This window comes from Neoarius graeffei, chromosome 11 (genome assembly GCF_027579695.1).
Source record: "Neoarius graeffei isolate fNeoGra1 chromosome 11, fNeoGra1.pri, whole genome shotgun sequence".
Taxonomy (NCBI): Eukaryota; Metazoa; Chordata; class Actinopteri; order Siluriformes; family Ariidae; genus Neoarius; species Neoarius graeffei.
Genome location: NC_083579.1, coordinates 14025694 through 14043310, shown reverse-complemented (window position 1 = coordinate 14043310; position 17617 = coordinate 14025694). Strand labels below are relative to the sequence as shown.

The following is a 17617-nucleotide window of genomic DNA, read 5'->3' as shown; positions in this document are numbered from 1 at the left end:
GTCCCTACAATGCGCTGGTGTGTTTGGAGATAACTCTGACGAGCAAAACTCTTTCCACACTGTGAGCAGTGCTACGGCTTCTCTCCTGTGTGAATGCGCTGGTGTGTTTGGAGATGACCCTGCTGAGTAAAACTCTTTCCACACTGTGAGCAGTGATACAGCTTCTCTCCTGTGTGAATGTGGTGGTGTTTTTGGAGATCACTCTGACGAGGAAAACTCTTTCCACACTGTGAGCAGTGATACGGCTTCTCTCCTGTGTGAATGTGCTGGTGTGTTTGGAAATTACTCTGTTGAGTAAAACTCTTTCCACACTGTGAGCAGTGATATGGCTTCTCTCCTGTGTGAATGCGGTGGTGTTTTTGGAGATTACTCTGATGAGTAAAACTCTTTCCACACTGTGAGCAGTGATACGGCTTCTCTCCTGTATGAATGCGCTGGTGTGTTTGCAGATTACTCTGATGAGTAAAACTCTTTCCACACTGGGAGCAGTGATACAGTTTCTCTCCTGTGTGAATGCGCTGGTGTTGCTGAAGATGACTCTGCTGAGTAAAACTCTTTCCACACTGTGAGCAGTGATACGGCTTCTCTCCTGTATGAATCCACTGGTGTTTTTGGAGATGACTCTGGTGAGTAAAACTCTTTCCACACTGTGAGCAGTGATACGGCTTCTCTCCTGTGTGAATGCGCTGGTGTGTTTGGAGATGACTCTGCTGAGTAAAACACTTTCCACACTGTGAGCAGTGATACGGCTTCTCTCCTGTGTGAATGCGCTGGTGTGTTTGGAGATGACTCTGCTGAGTAAAACTCTTTCCACACTGTGAGCAGTGATACGGCTTCTCTCCTGTGTGAATGTGGTGGTGTTTTTGGAGATCACTCTGAAGAGGAAAACTCTTTCCACACTGCGAGCAGTGATATGGCTTCTCTCCTGTGTGAATGCGCTGGTGTGTTTGGAGATGACCCTGCTGAGTAAAACTTTTTCCACACTGTGAGCAGTGATACGGCTTCTCTCCTGTATGAATGCGCTGGTGTGTTTGGAGATCACTCCGACGGGCAAAACTCTTTCCACACTGTGAGCAATGATACGGCTTCTCTCCTATGTGAACGCGCTGGTGTGTTCGGAGGTTTCTCTGATGAGTAAAACTCTTTCCACACTGTGAGCAGTGATATGACTTCTCTCCTGTGTGAATACGCTGGTGTTTTTGGAGATGACTCCGACGAGTAAAACTCTTTCCGCACTGAGAGCAGTAATGTGGATTTCCTCCTGTGTGAAGGCGCTGGTTTGTCTTGAGTGCATTCTGATGACCAAAACTTTTTCCACTGTCTGAGCAGTGGTGAATTCCCTTCTGTATATCATTATGAGATGTATCAGAACTGAGAGTATCAGTTGATGTGGGCTCACTACTGGAGCATTTGGAGGGGATTTGAAGTTCATATTTAATCTCTCTTGATTCCCGAAGTCTCACATATTCTTCATAATGGCATCTCTGGATGTGTTTGTCGAGGTCAATTTGAGATGCATAGGAACGAGGACATGTGGAGCAGGAAAACACCTGCAGCAGAGTGTCCTTTACTTCTGGAGAAGTGAAAGAAAAAATACCAGAAAATGAACATGAAATGCAACAAGATTATAAAATCTAACAACATTAATCCACTGTCAGGGAGCATATTTACTGAACCTCAAACATGCAAGATTCTACATGAATGAAGACTGAGACAAAAAAAAGTTTGAGGACTAAGATATAGCAGCCTCTAGCTACGTAGGAATACTGCTAGATTCAATACGGTGCTGGAATAGCAGTTATGCACAGCATTGGCCATAGCCCCGTGGGTCTGAGCGACCAAGGGGGAGTTGTTGGTTTCTGTCTGATATGTTAAGTATAGGTAATGGCAAGCGTAGCCTTATTTACAGCTTGTCTCGGACTGAGAAGTAAACTCGGCCCAAGCATTCAAGGTTCTGAAAAGAGACAACAATGGGCCTTATTTATCGAGCCAGATATGATTAGATTTATCAATAGCATTTACACAAGAAAGTCTGTATTTTTACAACTGGATTTTATATGTGGATAAGGCTGCCACATTTAAGACACTTATTCATCTCATCTCATCTCATTATCTCTAGCTGCCTTATCCTGTTCTACAGGGTCGCAGGCAAGCTGGAGCCTATCCCAGCTGACTACGGGCGAAAGGCGGGGTACACCCTGGACAAGTCGCCAGGTCATCACAGGGCTGACACATAGACACAGACAACCATTCACACTCACATTCACACCTATGGTCAATTTAGAGTCACCAGTTAACCTAACCTGCATGTCTTTGGACTGTGGGGGAAACCGGAGCACCCGGAGGAAACCCACGCGGACACGGGGAGAACATGCAAACTCCACACAGAAAGGCCCTCGCCGGCCACGGGGCTCGAACCCAGGACCTTCTTGCTGTGAGGCGACAGCGCTAACCACTACACCACCGTGCCGCCAAGACACTTATTAGTTTTGATTATACAAACATTTAATGAAATTAAATTTTGTGGGATTTTGTGAAACCCAGTTGATTCATGTTAATGTAACTGATGAGAGAAAGCAAGCTAACATCCATAAATTGAGACATAAAAATAGCCATGCAGAAATGCAGGCATACAGTATAACAAAGGGACGCACTGCAATGGTTCAGACGGTATTCAAGTAGGTCTGCAGCAGTATAGGAATTTCCTTACTGCAGTATTTGAAGAATGCCAAGGTGGGGTTTGGAGTAATAAAGTAGACAAACCTCCATATGTTTGTTCATTCGTTCATCGGATGCTACTTGTCCCTTAATATTAGAGTAAGGAGTTTAAAAGAAACATTATTCAAAAGATTATTTCTGCATGGCATGACTCTTGGGGAATTATTGAATTCATCTCATTATCTCTAGCCGCTTTATCCTGTTCTACAGGGTCGCAGGCAAGCTGGAGCCTATCCCAGCTGACTACGGGCGAAAGGCGGGGTACACCCTGGACAAGTCGCCAGGTCATCATGGGGCTGACACATAGACACAGACAACCATTCGCACTCACATTCACACCTGCGGTCAATTTAGAGTCACCAGTTAAAGGCGTCACGCAGTGGCGATAAAAGTCACATTATTCTGCACCAGAATGCTTTCGAGATTCGAAATAAATTGACCGTCGATTTTTCAAAAGCTTCCCGCGGTTGTAATCGGTCCTTATTTGGTCATTCCCATCACTTGAAATTTCCCGCGTTCGCAGCGCCCCCTCTCAGTCAATGGAACAGCTGCGTGACGTCATACCAGTAACCACTCGGTGCAGTTGCAATGGCGGACACACCAGAAAATAGGAGCGATGCTGAGGAAATTAGCTTTGATTTTACCGATACAGAAGAATAAAATGGCCCACAAGTAGAGATTTTGACAGCTGAATGTCCTGGTGGTATCCAGCCTGACTAAATCACTACTTGTGTGTATTTTTAAAGACCATTTTCACTTGAATTAGAATGCTGTGTGATTAATCTATGATTATGTGTAATACTGATAGCTGTAGGGGGTGAAAGTATAGCTAGAAAGATTGAATTCTAGCAACTTGACAGCTTGTGATCTCACGAAATGCAGTGGGCCTTCTGATACAGTAGACCCCTTGATATTCCAGTTTTCATCATTTTCCTTTTATTGCGGTTGATTTTAACTTGATATTCAGTATGTTATAGGCTGGGAGTATTGAGCTTTGTATTGTATTGTTTAGTAAACGTACAATCGTCAGTAATAAGTGATAATTATTAGTTAAAGGCAGCTCTGTGGCATAAATCACTGTAAAATTTGGACAAGTCCAAATTTGGCCTTTTGGTTTCTATCCTATAGATCTTTGAAGTGTTTGCTGCAAATGGACGAACTTTTGCTGGGTCCTGTCCAACCTGCTCTGGTCCGACAAACAAATCGTCTCCATGCTTCTTGAACTGTCTTGTCAGTGGGAAATTCATGTAAGGCAATTCCTGGCTGGGGCTCGTTGTTACAGCCAAACACAATACACCGATTAGGCATTTTGTATCACAGAATATTAATACATCATTTCATAGTGTTTTGAGTGTTCAAAACTATCCACAAACTAAATAAATCCACAAAATCCGCAATGTAAACAACTCTGGTAAACGCACGCTATAGAGAAAACATGGCGACAGGCCAGCATCACCCAAGGGAGGTTACTGGTATGACGTCACACATAAGTTGACCTAGTTAACGGCTGGCTGCCTAAATTTGGCTGTGCGCGTCAACTTTAAATGCTTGTAGCGGGCGCATCGTGACACTGAGATCGCGGGAAACCGAGGGGCTTGAATAACCCACCAAACCCGACATTTTGACACATGATATAGCCTGATTGCTGAAATTACCGCACGACGCCTTTAACCTAGCCTGCATGTCTTTGGACTGTGGGGGAAACCGGAGCACCCGGAGGAAACCCACGCAGACACGGGGAGAACATGCAAACTCCACAGAGAAAGGCGCTCGCCGGCCACGGGGCTCGAACCCGGACCTTCTTGCTGTGAGGCAACAGCGCAAACCACTACACCACCGTGCCGCCCAATAATTGAATTTAATACTAAAAATAATATTATTTCTTGTTAAATTGCTTGATAATATAACCATCACATATGCTCCTGAAATAAAGCAAATGTGTTCTAATTGATTGTATAATGCTTGAAGGGCTTCACTAACATCTGTATTAGTCAATTAACAACTTCTCTTGGTTCAGACACGCTGCATGTATGTGTTCAACTAATTTCTATCCAACCAGTTGCTTGTATTGCACTGAAGGTATTAACTTTTTCCCCCTTGCGCGTTCCTGTAATAGATGACTTGCAACCACGTGATCAAAATGTGCTAAGTCATTAGCATCCGCTGTGATGGTGGATATACAAAGCAACTAGGATGGCAGCCACTGAAAACGTGTCTGTAAACAATGCTGAATTTACTCAGTATTACCATGATTTGAACAGTGGAACGAAGAGTTGATACATAGATGTGGTTTTGACTCATATTATTTAAAAAAGTCAGACTTTTCCGAAGACAAAATGCTTCTACCGACCATCGAATACCCAGATATCGTGTGCTATCTGTTTTGACTGCCGAAGAATCAAGTCTGACCTTGGACGAAACATAGTCCGTTTTCTGAGTGGGCGCCCAGTCTGGATTGTTTCTATCATATAATTTTGCTGGTGCTCCGAGACGAGAAATGGTAACGTGTGTTAAAATTATAACAACGACCGAGTGAACCACAACAAGAGAATGCTCATTTTTCAGCAAAATTCTAGTAACACGAAATAAAATTCTTCCATGATAATATTGAGAAAGTTTTTGAATCTCACTCGAGATAAAATGATTAACTGCAAAACACGAGCTGTTTTGGTTTTAGCCTGTGTTCAATCAGCCCTGCCGATGTTGGTCAGCCATGCTCGTCTCCTCTCCGTACTAAGCCTCAGAGTTTCCTCGCCCTCTTTCCAAATCACGGACAAAATTCTAAAACAATCGGAACATGCCACGGTCACGGGTACTGTTGTGACCACAAACACATACAGCACAAAGATATGGAATAGCTAAAAGAATGCTTAAAGCAGTGGAAATACAAAGAGAGTTGTGCACGCATGACTATGTTTTGTATGGAATGTCACTTGACCCCACATTTCTATATCCACCAACATGGTCAGCATCCGGGTTTCTATTTTGCTTTGACGTCACTTGCAAGTCAAGGATATGGGGAGGTCTGACATCATTATCCTAAATTGTGTGTTTGCTGTGACAGGGCATGCGTTATTTCCCCTAATTTTCCCCCATTTTCTCCCAAATTTATCCATGGCCAATTCCGACCCATCAGACTGCTCTCCCATATCACACAACAGCAACCAACCAGGGAGGGCTAAGGCTATCACATGCTTCCTTCGAGGCAAGTAACACCAGTTGACCGCATCTTTTACTTATACAATGTCAAGGGGCAGCATAACACACTCAGAGGAAAGCCCAATCCACTCACTTCCATACGAATGTGCATGAGCTCACAGACGTCCATGACTCGCTAGCATAATTGACATGGGAGAGAGAGCATGTGACCACTCCCTCGCAGAAAGCCCAGACAAATTTTCTCTTTTGAGCTCCCAAACAGAGATGGCCATGGCATCATCAGGATTCAAAGTGGTAATCTCCAAATGTTGAGGAGGATGATGGGAGGACACTTTTCCACGGTGCCACTCAGGATCCACAGGACGTGCGTTTTACGCTACTTCTGGTTAAACTGTGCATGATGAATAAAAATGCAACAGTATTTTGTGGTTTACTATATATCAAGCATCAAACAAATAACCTTAGAGTTGGGTTATGATTTTTGAATATTCAAATAGTCATTAAAATATAAAAGAAATCCTTCAGTTTATGCAAAAATCCTCTTTTTCTTTCTTTTTTTTTGGGGGGGGGGGGAGCTTCCCTGTGTGCTGCGCTTGGTGCCATGATAATCATGACTTTTTTGTTCCGTTTTAGTTTTGCGGACTTCACCAAATGCAGATCAGCTGGGGTGTGACCAAACCACCTAATTTATGGGTGATTTGCAGTCATCAGCCTTTTGTAAATCTGACATTTTTAGCAAAGCTTTTCCAAGTTTTCATAAAATTTTAACAAATGCCCAATGTAACCAGACTGTTCAAAAGTAAAGAAAAAAAAAGTGTCCATCTTATCCATAAGATCAGATCTTACCCACGAATGATTTCAAGAAGACACGGTGCATTTATTGATTAGAAAACATTTTTTCCTTCATTTTTCACCTGCTGCTACATTGCTTTTACAAACAACAATTTTGGTTAAAAGCAGGACACCATGTTCTTCATAGTCCTCATCAGGAAATGGCTCGAAACACAAATACAATCCACAGTATTTCAGAATAAACAACATTGAGTTTATTCATGATGTTGAGTGGAAGATGTTTAGCTATTCTTCTTCTGTAATTAGTATTAGTTTTACTTGTGAGAAATGTAGATTAATTAGCACTCTTATGGACAAGAGCCAGACTTTACAGAGGACTTGTAACAGCAAGAGATGCAGTGGGCTGACTTCATGTGTCTCAAACGGTGCTGCAGTGGAGAGGGTGAGCAGCACCAAGTTTCTGGGTGTACACATCTCTGAAGACCTGTCCTGGAGCAACAACACCGCATCACTGTCCAAAAAAGCCCAAGAGCGTCTGTACTTCCTCCGCAAACTGAGGAGAGCAAGCGCCCCGGCCCCCCATCATGCACACTTTCTACAAAGGCACCATCGAGAACATCCTGACCAGCTGCATCACCGTGTGGTACGGCGCCTGCACCGTTTCCTGCTGCAAGACTCTGCAGCGCATCGTGAGAGCAGCTGAGAGGATCATTGGTGTCTCTCTCCCTTCTCTAATGGATATTTATAACTCCCACCTCACCTGCAAAACCATCAGAATTGCAGGTGACCCCACTCACCCACCCACCCATCTCACAACCTCTTCAGTCTGCTGCCGTCAGGGAGGAGACTGCGGAGTCTCCGGGCCAAAACTAGCAGGCTCAAGAACAGTTTCTTTCACCAGGCGGTCAGGAGGCTCAACTCCCTCCCTGTTCTGCCCCTCCTCCCCCCTCTGCCCCCTGCCACAGATTCTGCCCGTACACCCCCCTGCCCCCCCTTCCGCATCTGACATGTCATCCTCACAGTTTCCCCAACCCCAAACACACATACATACATCTCATCGTTCATTAACACACTGAACTCAGGGACCACACATCTCACTTTACCTCACTCATTTGCACTATTCCGCACTACCTCACCTTAACAGCTATTAGTTTGTTTATACTGCTTATTTCATGTTTACCTGCTATACCTCAAGTGCCCTTGACTGTTTGTTTATTTGCACCAATTTACGTGTGTGTGTTAGTTGCCGGTATACAGTTACAGTGGTGCTTGAAAGTTTGTGAACCCTTTAGAATTTTCTATATTTCTGCATAAATATGAGCTAAAACATCATCAGATTTTCACACAAGTCCTAAAAGTAGATAAAGAGAACCCAGTTAAACAAATGAGACAAAATATTATACTTGATCATTTATTTATTGAGGAAAATGATCCAATATTACATATCTGTGAGTGGCAAAAGTATGTGAACCTTTGCTTTCAGTAGCTGGTGTGACCCCCTTGTGCAGCAATAACTGCAACCAAACGTTTCCGGTAACTGTTGATCAGTCCTGCACACCGGCTTGCAGGAATTTTAGCCCATTCCTCCATACAGACCAGCTTCAACTCTGGGATGTTGGTAGGTTTCCTGACATGAACTGCTCGCTTCAGGTCCTTCCACAACATTTTGATTGGATTTAGGTCAGGACTTTGACTTGGTCATTCCAAAACATTATTCTTCTTTAACCATTCTTTGGTGGAACAACTTGTGTGCTTAGGGTCGTTGTCTTGCTGTATGACCCACCTTCTCTTGAGATTCAGTTCATGGACAGATGTCCTGACATTTTCCTGTAGAATTCGCTGGTATAATTCAGAATTAATTGTTCTATCAATGATGGCAAGCCATCCTGGCCCACATGCAGCAAAACAGGCCCAAACCATGATACTACCACCACCATGTTTCACAGATGGGATAAGGTTCTTATGCTGGAATGCAGTGTTTTCCTTTCTCCAGACATAACGCTTCTCATTTAAACCAAAAAGTTCTATTTTGGTCTCATCTGTCCACAAAACATTTTTTTCAATACCCTTCTGGCTTGACCACATGATCTTTAGCAAACTGCAGATGAGCAGCAATGTTCTTTTTGGAGAGCAGTGGCTTTCTCCTTGCAACCCTGCCATGCACACCATTGTTGTTCAGTGTTCTCCTGATGGTGGACTATTGAACATTAACATTAGCCAATGTAAGAGAGGCCTTCAGTTGCTTAGAAGTCACCCTGGGGTTCTTTGTGACCTCGCCGACTATTACATGCCTTGCTCTTGGAGTGATCTTTGTTGGTCGACCACTCCTGGGGAGAGTAACAATGATCTTGAATTTCCTCCATTTGTACAAAATCTGTCTGACTGTGGATTGGTGGAGTCCAAAGTCTTTAGAGATGGTTTTGTAACCTTTTCCAGCCTGATGAGCATCAACAACGCTTTTTCTGAGGTCCTCAGAAATCTCCTTTGTTCGTGCCATGATACACTTCCACAAACATGTCTTGTGAAGATCAGACTTTGATAGATCCCTGTTCTTGAAATAAAACAGGGTGCCCACTCACACCTGATTGTCATCCCATTGATTGAAAACACCTGACTAATTTCACCTTCAAATTAACTGCTAATCCTAGAGGTTCACATACTTTTGCCACTGACAGATATGTAATATTGGATCATTTTCCTCAATAAATAAATGACCAAGTATAATATTTTTGTCTCATTTGTTTAACTGGGTTCTCTTTATTTACTTTTAGGACTTGTGTGAAAATTTGATGTTTTAGGTCATATTTATGCAGAAATATAGAAAATTCTAAAGGGTTCACAAACTTTCAAGCACCACTGTAGGTCCATATATATATTTGGACACTGACACAAATTGTTTTTTTTTACCTGTTTACTGAAACATATTCAAGTTATAGTTATGTAATGGACATGGACAAAGTCCAGACTTTCAGCTTTCATTTGAGGGTATCCACATCAAAATTGGATGAAGGGTTTAGGAGTTTCAGCTCCTTAACTTGTGCCACCCCGTTTTTAAAGGGACCAAAAGTAATTGGACAATTGACTCAAAGGCTACTTCATGGGCAGATGTGGGCAATTCCTTCGTTATGTCATTCTCAATTAAGCAGATAAAAGGCCTGGAGTTGATTTGAGGTGTGGTGCTTGCACTTGGAAGATTTTGCTGTGAAGAAAACATGCGGTCAAAGGAGCTCTCCATGCAGGTGAAACAAGCCATCCTGAAGCTGCGAAAACAGAAAAAACCCATCCGAGAAATTGCTGCAATATGAGGAGTGGCAAAATCTACAGTTTGGTACATCCTGAGAAAGAAAGAGAGCACTGGTGAACTCATCAATGCAAAAAGACCTGGACGCCCACAGAAGACAACAGTGGTGGATGATCGCAGAATAATTTCCATGGTGAAGAGAAACCCCTTCACAACAGCCAAGCAAGTGAACAACACTCTCCAGGAGGTAGGTGTATCAAAATCCAAATCTACCATAAAGAGAAGACTGCATGAAAGTAAATACAGAGGGTTCGCTGCACAGTGCAAGCCACTCATAAGCCTCAAGAATAAAAAGCAGGGTTCTTGCAGGATTCAGTAAGTTAAATTTTAGACCTTTTTTTAGACTTTTTAAGACCATTATGAAAAATTTTTTAGACCAACACGAAGCATTACAACCTGCCCTACCCCCGCCCTTCCCAAAAAAAGACAATCGAGTTCAATTCTCAAAACAAAGTCATTTGTATTGGTAAACTGACTATCAGGGATACAAACTGATTGTGGGCTTATTTATGTCATATGGCAACATTAGTACAACATTAGTACATTATGTCACAGCAACAAAAGTACAAAACAATAGAGTGATAAAGGGCATTTGTGCAGTAAATGCAGTCTGTAGGGGTTTGGTTTTTTCCCCTAACTGCAACAGAACTCATTTAAACTTTTGATTAGTGGTGTTCTGGTAATAAAACAGCGTTATTATATAATGCACTGTTGTCAGATGATGACTTTCTTGATTGCTCATGTGAACCCCATGCTGCAAACCACAGCATCGCAGACCTCCACTTGCTGTAGCAACCATTTCAACCATATTAACAGTAAAAATGCATACACATCTTTTAAAACTAATAGTTAAAACATACGTAGTAGCCCCGTAGCACACTTGCTTCCAGTTAAACAGCAAACTCACGCAAGGCGGCAGCGATTTACCAATGACATCAAGCCATACCTTGCGAGAGGTATACGAGGGAGACAGCAGGTTTTTAAGCAGTAGCGGAGCAAACAGGGGCCATTTGAGACAGAGGTGTAAAATCATTGCAAAATATGAATGCAAAATTCATAAATACTAAATAATAAAGCCAGGAAAGACACACCATTGGGGAGAGAATAATATATTTAAAAAAAAAAAAAAAGAGCACTGTTAGAAAGCTGAATACGCTGACTAGACTCATGTGCTCCATGTCATGGTAACGTTGACGACATGTAATGTGCACGCTAAGATTGTCTACAGTGCAGGGGCTTCAAAGTTTGGGAGAATAGCAAGGTACAAATAATTTACAGCAGGGTGCAAAATGGTAAAATGTCTGCCAGCGGCAGACATAATGCACGCAAAGCGTGCAGGGATATATATATATATATATATATATATATATATATATGAGAGAGATGCAAGTACGAATTTTTCATGGGGCGGGATGGTTTGTAACAGGTCGTCTAAAATTGGGATAACATTTACCCGGGACGGGTATTTGAGGCGGGTCGTCTAGCTTAAGCTTGATTAGCGTTGTTACGCACGCCAGTGTTTCCCAGTTTCCCACAGAAATTTTGGAGACTAAGGGGGCAGCCCATGGGGGGTTGTTTAAAATTGAGTGATATGTTAAATATTAAGTTATTACTGAAAAACTATTGATTAAAAAAAACAAAGACACTGAGAAATGGTCCTATAAACAACTTTACCAATATAAAAGATTACCAGGACTACAAAAATGCAGAAAAATAGGCTTTACTTATCCAAATGCACCTGTTGGTTCAAAAGTTAAAGTGCAGAGAACCTCACAGCACAACATGAAGTTACCTTAAAATATAATATGAATGCCTCAGATTTCATGTAAGAAAAAAAAACTATTAATACTAGTACTGTGTGCAGGCAGTCTCTCCTGAAGACTAAATTAAACAATAATTATAAACTAATAAAATAAATGGCTCAGGCTTCATAGAAGAAAAAACAATTTGAACAGAATCTCACAGTATGATGCTGAAGCTGCCTAAAGAATGGAAAATAAAATACCATTTTGGCAAAAACGTTGGCATCCATTAATTTCTTGTATTAAGTAAAAAAAATATGTTGCCAGATACTGCTGACGTTTTACAGCCCAAAATATGTTCAAAACCCGCCAAAATGCACTTAAAACCGCCCAATCTGGCAACACAGGGCAGTAATGGCTGCACTCATGTCGAGGATGTAAACAAAGTTGACGCGGCAACGGACATACATGACATAGTGGATGTAATTTACGTTCACAACTTTTTTTGCCATCAGAAATATTTAATTTTAAATTTTGTGACTCGACTGACAATAGCTGGTGGCATAACAAGCCACAGACGGTGATTTGCCGCCGGTGACCGGCTACTTTTGAGACCGCTGACCGTGTGAAAGCTCTCCGCGCTAATGTGAGCGGCTATTTAACCCACCGTTCCAGCCCAACACAGCTCCTTTTAGCGATAGTGTGCTTCAGCCTATTGCTCGCAGAACATTCTCGTTTTTCATACTTACGGCGGTGCTTGAAAGTTTGTGAACCCTTTAGAATTTTCTATATTTCTGCATAAATATGACCAAAAACATCAGATTTTCACATAAGTCCGAAAAGTGGATAAAGAGAACCCAGTTAAACAAATGAGACAAAAATATTATACTTGGTCATTTATTTATTGAGGAAAATGATCCAGTATTACATATCTGTGAGTGGCAAAAGTATGTGAACCTCTTTACTCACTATTATTCGACGCGCTATCCACACTCTTCATCGCACTGCCAAAACAACCGCTAACCTTCTCTGACTGCCACAGACTGCATAAACTCGGCGGGAACTTAGAAGGTAGAACTACGGTAGGCGTAGTGGACAAACTGGACCGTTGCATACTTGCCGCGATCATCGGTGATTGAAGTTTTTTAGCAGGCAGACAACAACGCAACCGGCACATTTTTTATTAATGTTTTGCAGGCACTTCTAGGAACGGACTGAGCGGATGTAAGAATTTTAGACTTGGATAAATTAAATTTTAGACCTGGGATGAAAATGTGTGTTTTTTCGACATTTTAAGGCCTAAAATTTAACTTTCTGAATTTTAGACTTTTTTAGACCCCGCAGGAACCCTGAAAAAAGGCTAGATTGGACTTTGCTAAAAAACATCTAAAAAAGCCAGCACAGTTCTGGAAGAACATTCTTTGGACAGATGAAATCAAGCTCAACCTCTACCAGAATGATGGCAAGAAAAAAGTATGGCGAAGACGTGGTACAGCTCATGATCCAAAGCATACCACATCATCTGTAAAACACGGCGAAGGCAGTGTAATGGCTTGGGCATGCATGGTTGCCAGTGGCACTGGGTCACTAGTGTTTATTGAGGATGTGACACAGGACAGAAGAAACTGGATGAATTCTGAGGTATTCAGAGATGTACTGTGTGCTCAAATCCAGCCAAATGCAGCCAAACTGATTGGTCGGCGTTTCATAATACAGATGGACAATGACCCAAAACATAAAGCCAAAGCAACCCAGGAGTTTATTAAAGCAAAGAAGTGGAATATTCTTGAATGGCCAAGTCAGTCACCTGATCTCAACCCAATTGAGCATGCATTTCACTTGTTAAAGACTAAACTTCAGACAGAAAAGCCCACAAACAAACAACAACTGAAAACCGGTGCAGTAAAGGCCTGGCAGAGCATTAAAAAGGAGGAAACACAGCGTCTGGTGATGTCCATGAGTTCAAGACTTCAGGCAGTCATTGCCAACAAAGGGTTTTCAACCAAGTATTAGAAATGAACATTTTATTTGCAATTATTTAATTTGTCTAATTACTTTTGAGCCCCTGAAATGAAGGGATTGTGTTTAAAAAATGCTTTAGCTCCTCACATTTTTATGCAATCATTTTGTTCAACCCACTGAATTAAAGCTGAAAGTCTGAACTTCAACTGCATCTGAATTGTTTTGTTCACAATTCATTGTGGTAATGTACAGAACCAAAATTAGAAAAATGTCTCTGTCCAAAAATTTATGGACCTAACTGTGTGTGTGTCTATGTATGTATATATATATATATATATATATATATATATATATATATATAGGTGCTGTCAAAAATGTCGCGTTATCGCGTTAACTTGACTCAATTTTAACGGCGATAATTTTTTTATCATGAGATTAACGCTCTGTGACATGATGTAGGTTTTTCATAAGCTTTTGAAACTGCCAGGAACTTGGAACAGAACAGAGACTTTGCTTAGAAAAACGATAGCAGCTAGACTGTAATGCCACGCCCCGCACAGCCAGAGTCCTCTGCCCTCCCCCCAAAGAACCAGCGCGGGCAGCTCGCGCTGCCGCGCCTCGGGACGAAGAGCCACGGTGCTCAGCTTAGGTTTCGTTTTCCCATCGGCGGCTCCAGCCCGACTTTGCAGTGGCTGTGACAAGACGTGTTATACGGAGCCGTAGTAACTCGTCCCCTCACTTTTAATTACCCGAGCGCACGCCTTAACGCAAAGCGTGCGCACGGGTTATAACTCGTGCGTGCACATTAATATCTCGTGCACACGTCTTATAAGTCATTCCCACGCTTTGTTATTTTTTTATTCACCATGTCCCCTCTACGGCTCCGTAGTGTTATGCTCTGCAATAAAAAAAAAACATTGGTACAAAGCAAGCCCATTCACTTTTTTATGCTGATAAGAGAATTACAATGGTTTTTCATGTGACAAAAATGTGCGATTAAATTGCGATTAATCACGAGTTAACTATGACAGTCGCGACATTAATCGCGATTAAATATTTTAATCGCTTAACAGCACTAATATATAGTGTTTAGTCTGTCGAGTTCTTATCTAGTGTTTATGCTGTTTATATTGGTGTTTGTTTTTTCAATTATTCTATTTTTATTTATTGCATTGCCTGTTTGCACCGTGGGTCAGAGAGGACTGAAATTTCATCAGTGCTGTATATCGAGCATGTATAGCATATTTGACAATAAAGTTGACTTGACTTGAAAGGAAGCTGACAGACTTCACCATCTCTGGTTGGTCATTGTCATATGATAGAGAAGACCTTCCTGGTTGGTGGAACTGGCCAAAATCAGTTCTCTGGAGGAGTGCTCTGGTTATTATAGACTGCAATGTACAACAACTTTCATCCCAGAAACACTGTTAAGCTAAGAAATGTGTCACGAGATAATACAGAAAACAACATCTATATCAGACTATAATAACACCTTGCTGTCTGGCTGTTCCTGTAGGTACAGGACTAAGTTCTTTGGTGTACTCCTCTTCATACCACACCAAGAGCTCCTGTCCTGGGTTAATGGGTCGACAGCAACGATACAGAATTCCCCCTTGATACTGAAATGCCACAAGATTCTGTTCTTCATCGTTTCGGGTACAATTCACATACCTAAAAAAAAAAAAAAGTGCGGCAACGTTCCAGAAAATATAAAAATCAGATCAGAATTACAGACTTGGAGAACACATGGCAGAGATAATCAGTGACAGCAAGAAGATAAAGTTCTTCCAACAAATGAGGAGCTATAAAATAAAATCACTAAAAAGACCAACTGGTGTATTCCTCACCTCATCCAATTCACATGCATCTCTCTTTTGGCATCTATGTATTCTTCACACTGCATGCTCCTGCATATCTGTCAAAAAATACCACATTTACATTTTCTTCACTAAAATCAATCAATCAATCAATCTATGCCTTTAAACAAGGTATACGGAAACGAGAATAATGGCTCATGCCAATATTATATTAAGCATCATGAAGGCTGAATTAAAGGTTCTTGACTGTATCTTTAGATTCACAAAACAGCCGACAAGTTCCGAGATGAATTTAGTAATGATAGGAAAATGCAAGCAAGGCTTTATCAGAATTTAGGTAAAGGAAAGGTTTCTCATAAAAGGCTTTACATCTTTGACATGGCAAAACTGTGCTGTCAATCAGACCTCTCTGATAAATATCTGTCCCTTGTGTTTTGGTCTGTTTAGAGACCGCTACAAAAATGCTCACCTTTAAAGTCAGTTCGGTCACTAAATGGGTTTTATATAAAATATTATGGATTTGTACAAGTCATTTATTTGCCACAAGTGTTTGGAAGTAATGATGGTTTAGTTCAGTATAGCAGTGTTAATTTTGAATTTAAAGAATTTTAAATTTTGTTGTAGTCTTGGACTGAAAATTGTAGTTTTATTTTAGTCTCTTTGTTTCGTATTCATCAAAATTTAATCAGTGGAACTCAACTTCAGTCCAATTCTAGTCAATGTTTTGTTGTAAAATGTGTCCTGTAGTTTTGAGAGGGGCTACTGCAGGAGGGCTATTGCTGGATGACAGTCTGAAGGGGGCTTCATCAGAAAAAATAACTTTACCCCAGTCCTCTACAGTCTGCAAAAAGTCATGCAAAAAGTTATTTTCTCTGATGAAGCCCCCTTCAGACTGTTTGGGACACCTGGAAAAATGACTGACTGGAGAAGAAAAGGTGAGCACTACCATGAGTCCTGTGTCATGCCAACAGTAAAGCATCCTGAAACTATTCATGTGTGGGGTTGCTTCTCATCCAAGGGAATGGGCTTACTCAATTTTGCCTAAGAACACGGCCAAGAATAAAGAATGGTATCAAAAACATCCTCCAAGAGCAACTTCTCCCAACGATCCAGGAGCAATGTGGTGATGAGCAATGCTTTTTCCAGCATGATGGAGCAGCATGTCACAAGGAAAAAAGTGACATGGTGCTAAGTGGCTCGGGGAATAAAACATTGAAATTTTGGGTCCATGGCCAGGAAACTCCACAGATCTTAATCCCATCAAGAACCTGTGGTCAATCCTCAAAAAGCGAGTGGACAAACAAAAACCCAAAAATTGTGATAAACTCCAAGCACTGATTATGCAAGAATGAGTTGCCATCAGTCAGGATTTGGCCCAGAAGCTGATATCTAGCATGCCAGGGCAAATTGCAGGACTCTTGAAAAAGAAGGGTCAACACTGTAAATATTGACTCTTTGCATACACTTGATGTATTTGTTAATAAAAGCCTTTGAAACGTAGGAAACGCTTATACTAGTGCATCTCAAAAAAGTTGCAGTTTCTCGAGTTGAGATGAACCAGTATCTACCTCAGGGACACTGAAGTACTAGCCAACCATTTCTACTGGTTGCAAGATGCTTGTAGTTAAAACAAGAACGCATGTAAAGGGAAGGAAAACAATAAGATAATGAATTCTACTTATTTGCTCATTGAAGCTCATAGTTTTACTCGAATTGTTTGTTTTATAGTGACGATTCACCATGGATGAAAGTGCTCTTGACTCACCCCCACCTGTGTCTTGACGAGCTGAGATGAAAGATATGTTTGCATCATTTAAAGAGGAAATTACTCAACACACTGAAGGTCAATTTGCACATAATGACGAATCAGAAGGTGAAGATAAGGAGTTTTCTGATAATGAGTTTTCTGATAATGACTGAAGTTCAAAAGGCTCACTCAGGGTTCCCGCTGGTGCTCGTCACACTCGTCAACAATTCAAATATTTGAATTGTGCCAGTTTGGTTGGTATAAACCTGTATTAAGTCCACTTTGATAAGATGGTAGCTAAGAAATAAATACAGACTAAGAAAAAGTGAAGAATACAGTTGTGCTCATAAGTTTACATACCCTGGCAGAATTTTTGCTT

At 41.4% G+C, this 17617-nt stretch overlaps 1 protein-coding gene across 1 annotated transcript in view; it reads right to left on the bottom strand.

Annotated features, from left to right (window-relative positions):
• Positions 1-17617, bottom strand: part of LOC132894120 (zinc finger protein 883-like) — a 109889-nt gene that overhangs the window by 54105 nt on the left and 38167 nt on the right. The window contains exons 6-9 of the mRNA XM_060933456.1: positions 15522-15589; positions 15167-15345; positions 229-1573; position 143 (exon numbers count right to left, since the gene is read on the bottom strand). Of these exons, the coding sequence (XP_060789439.1) occupies position 143; positions 229-1573; positions 15167-15345; positions 15522-15589 (1593 nt within the window). The remainder of the gene's footprint in view (positions 1-142; positions 144-228; positions 1574-15166; positions 15346-15521; positions 15590-17617) is intronic.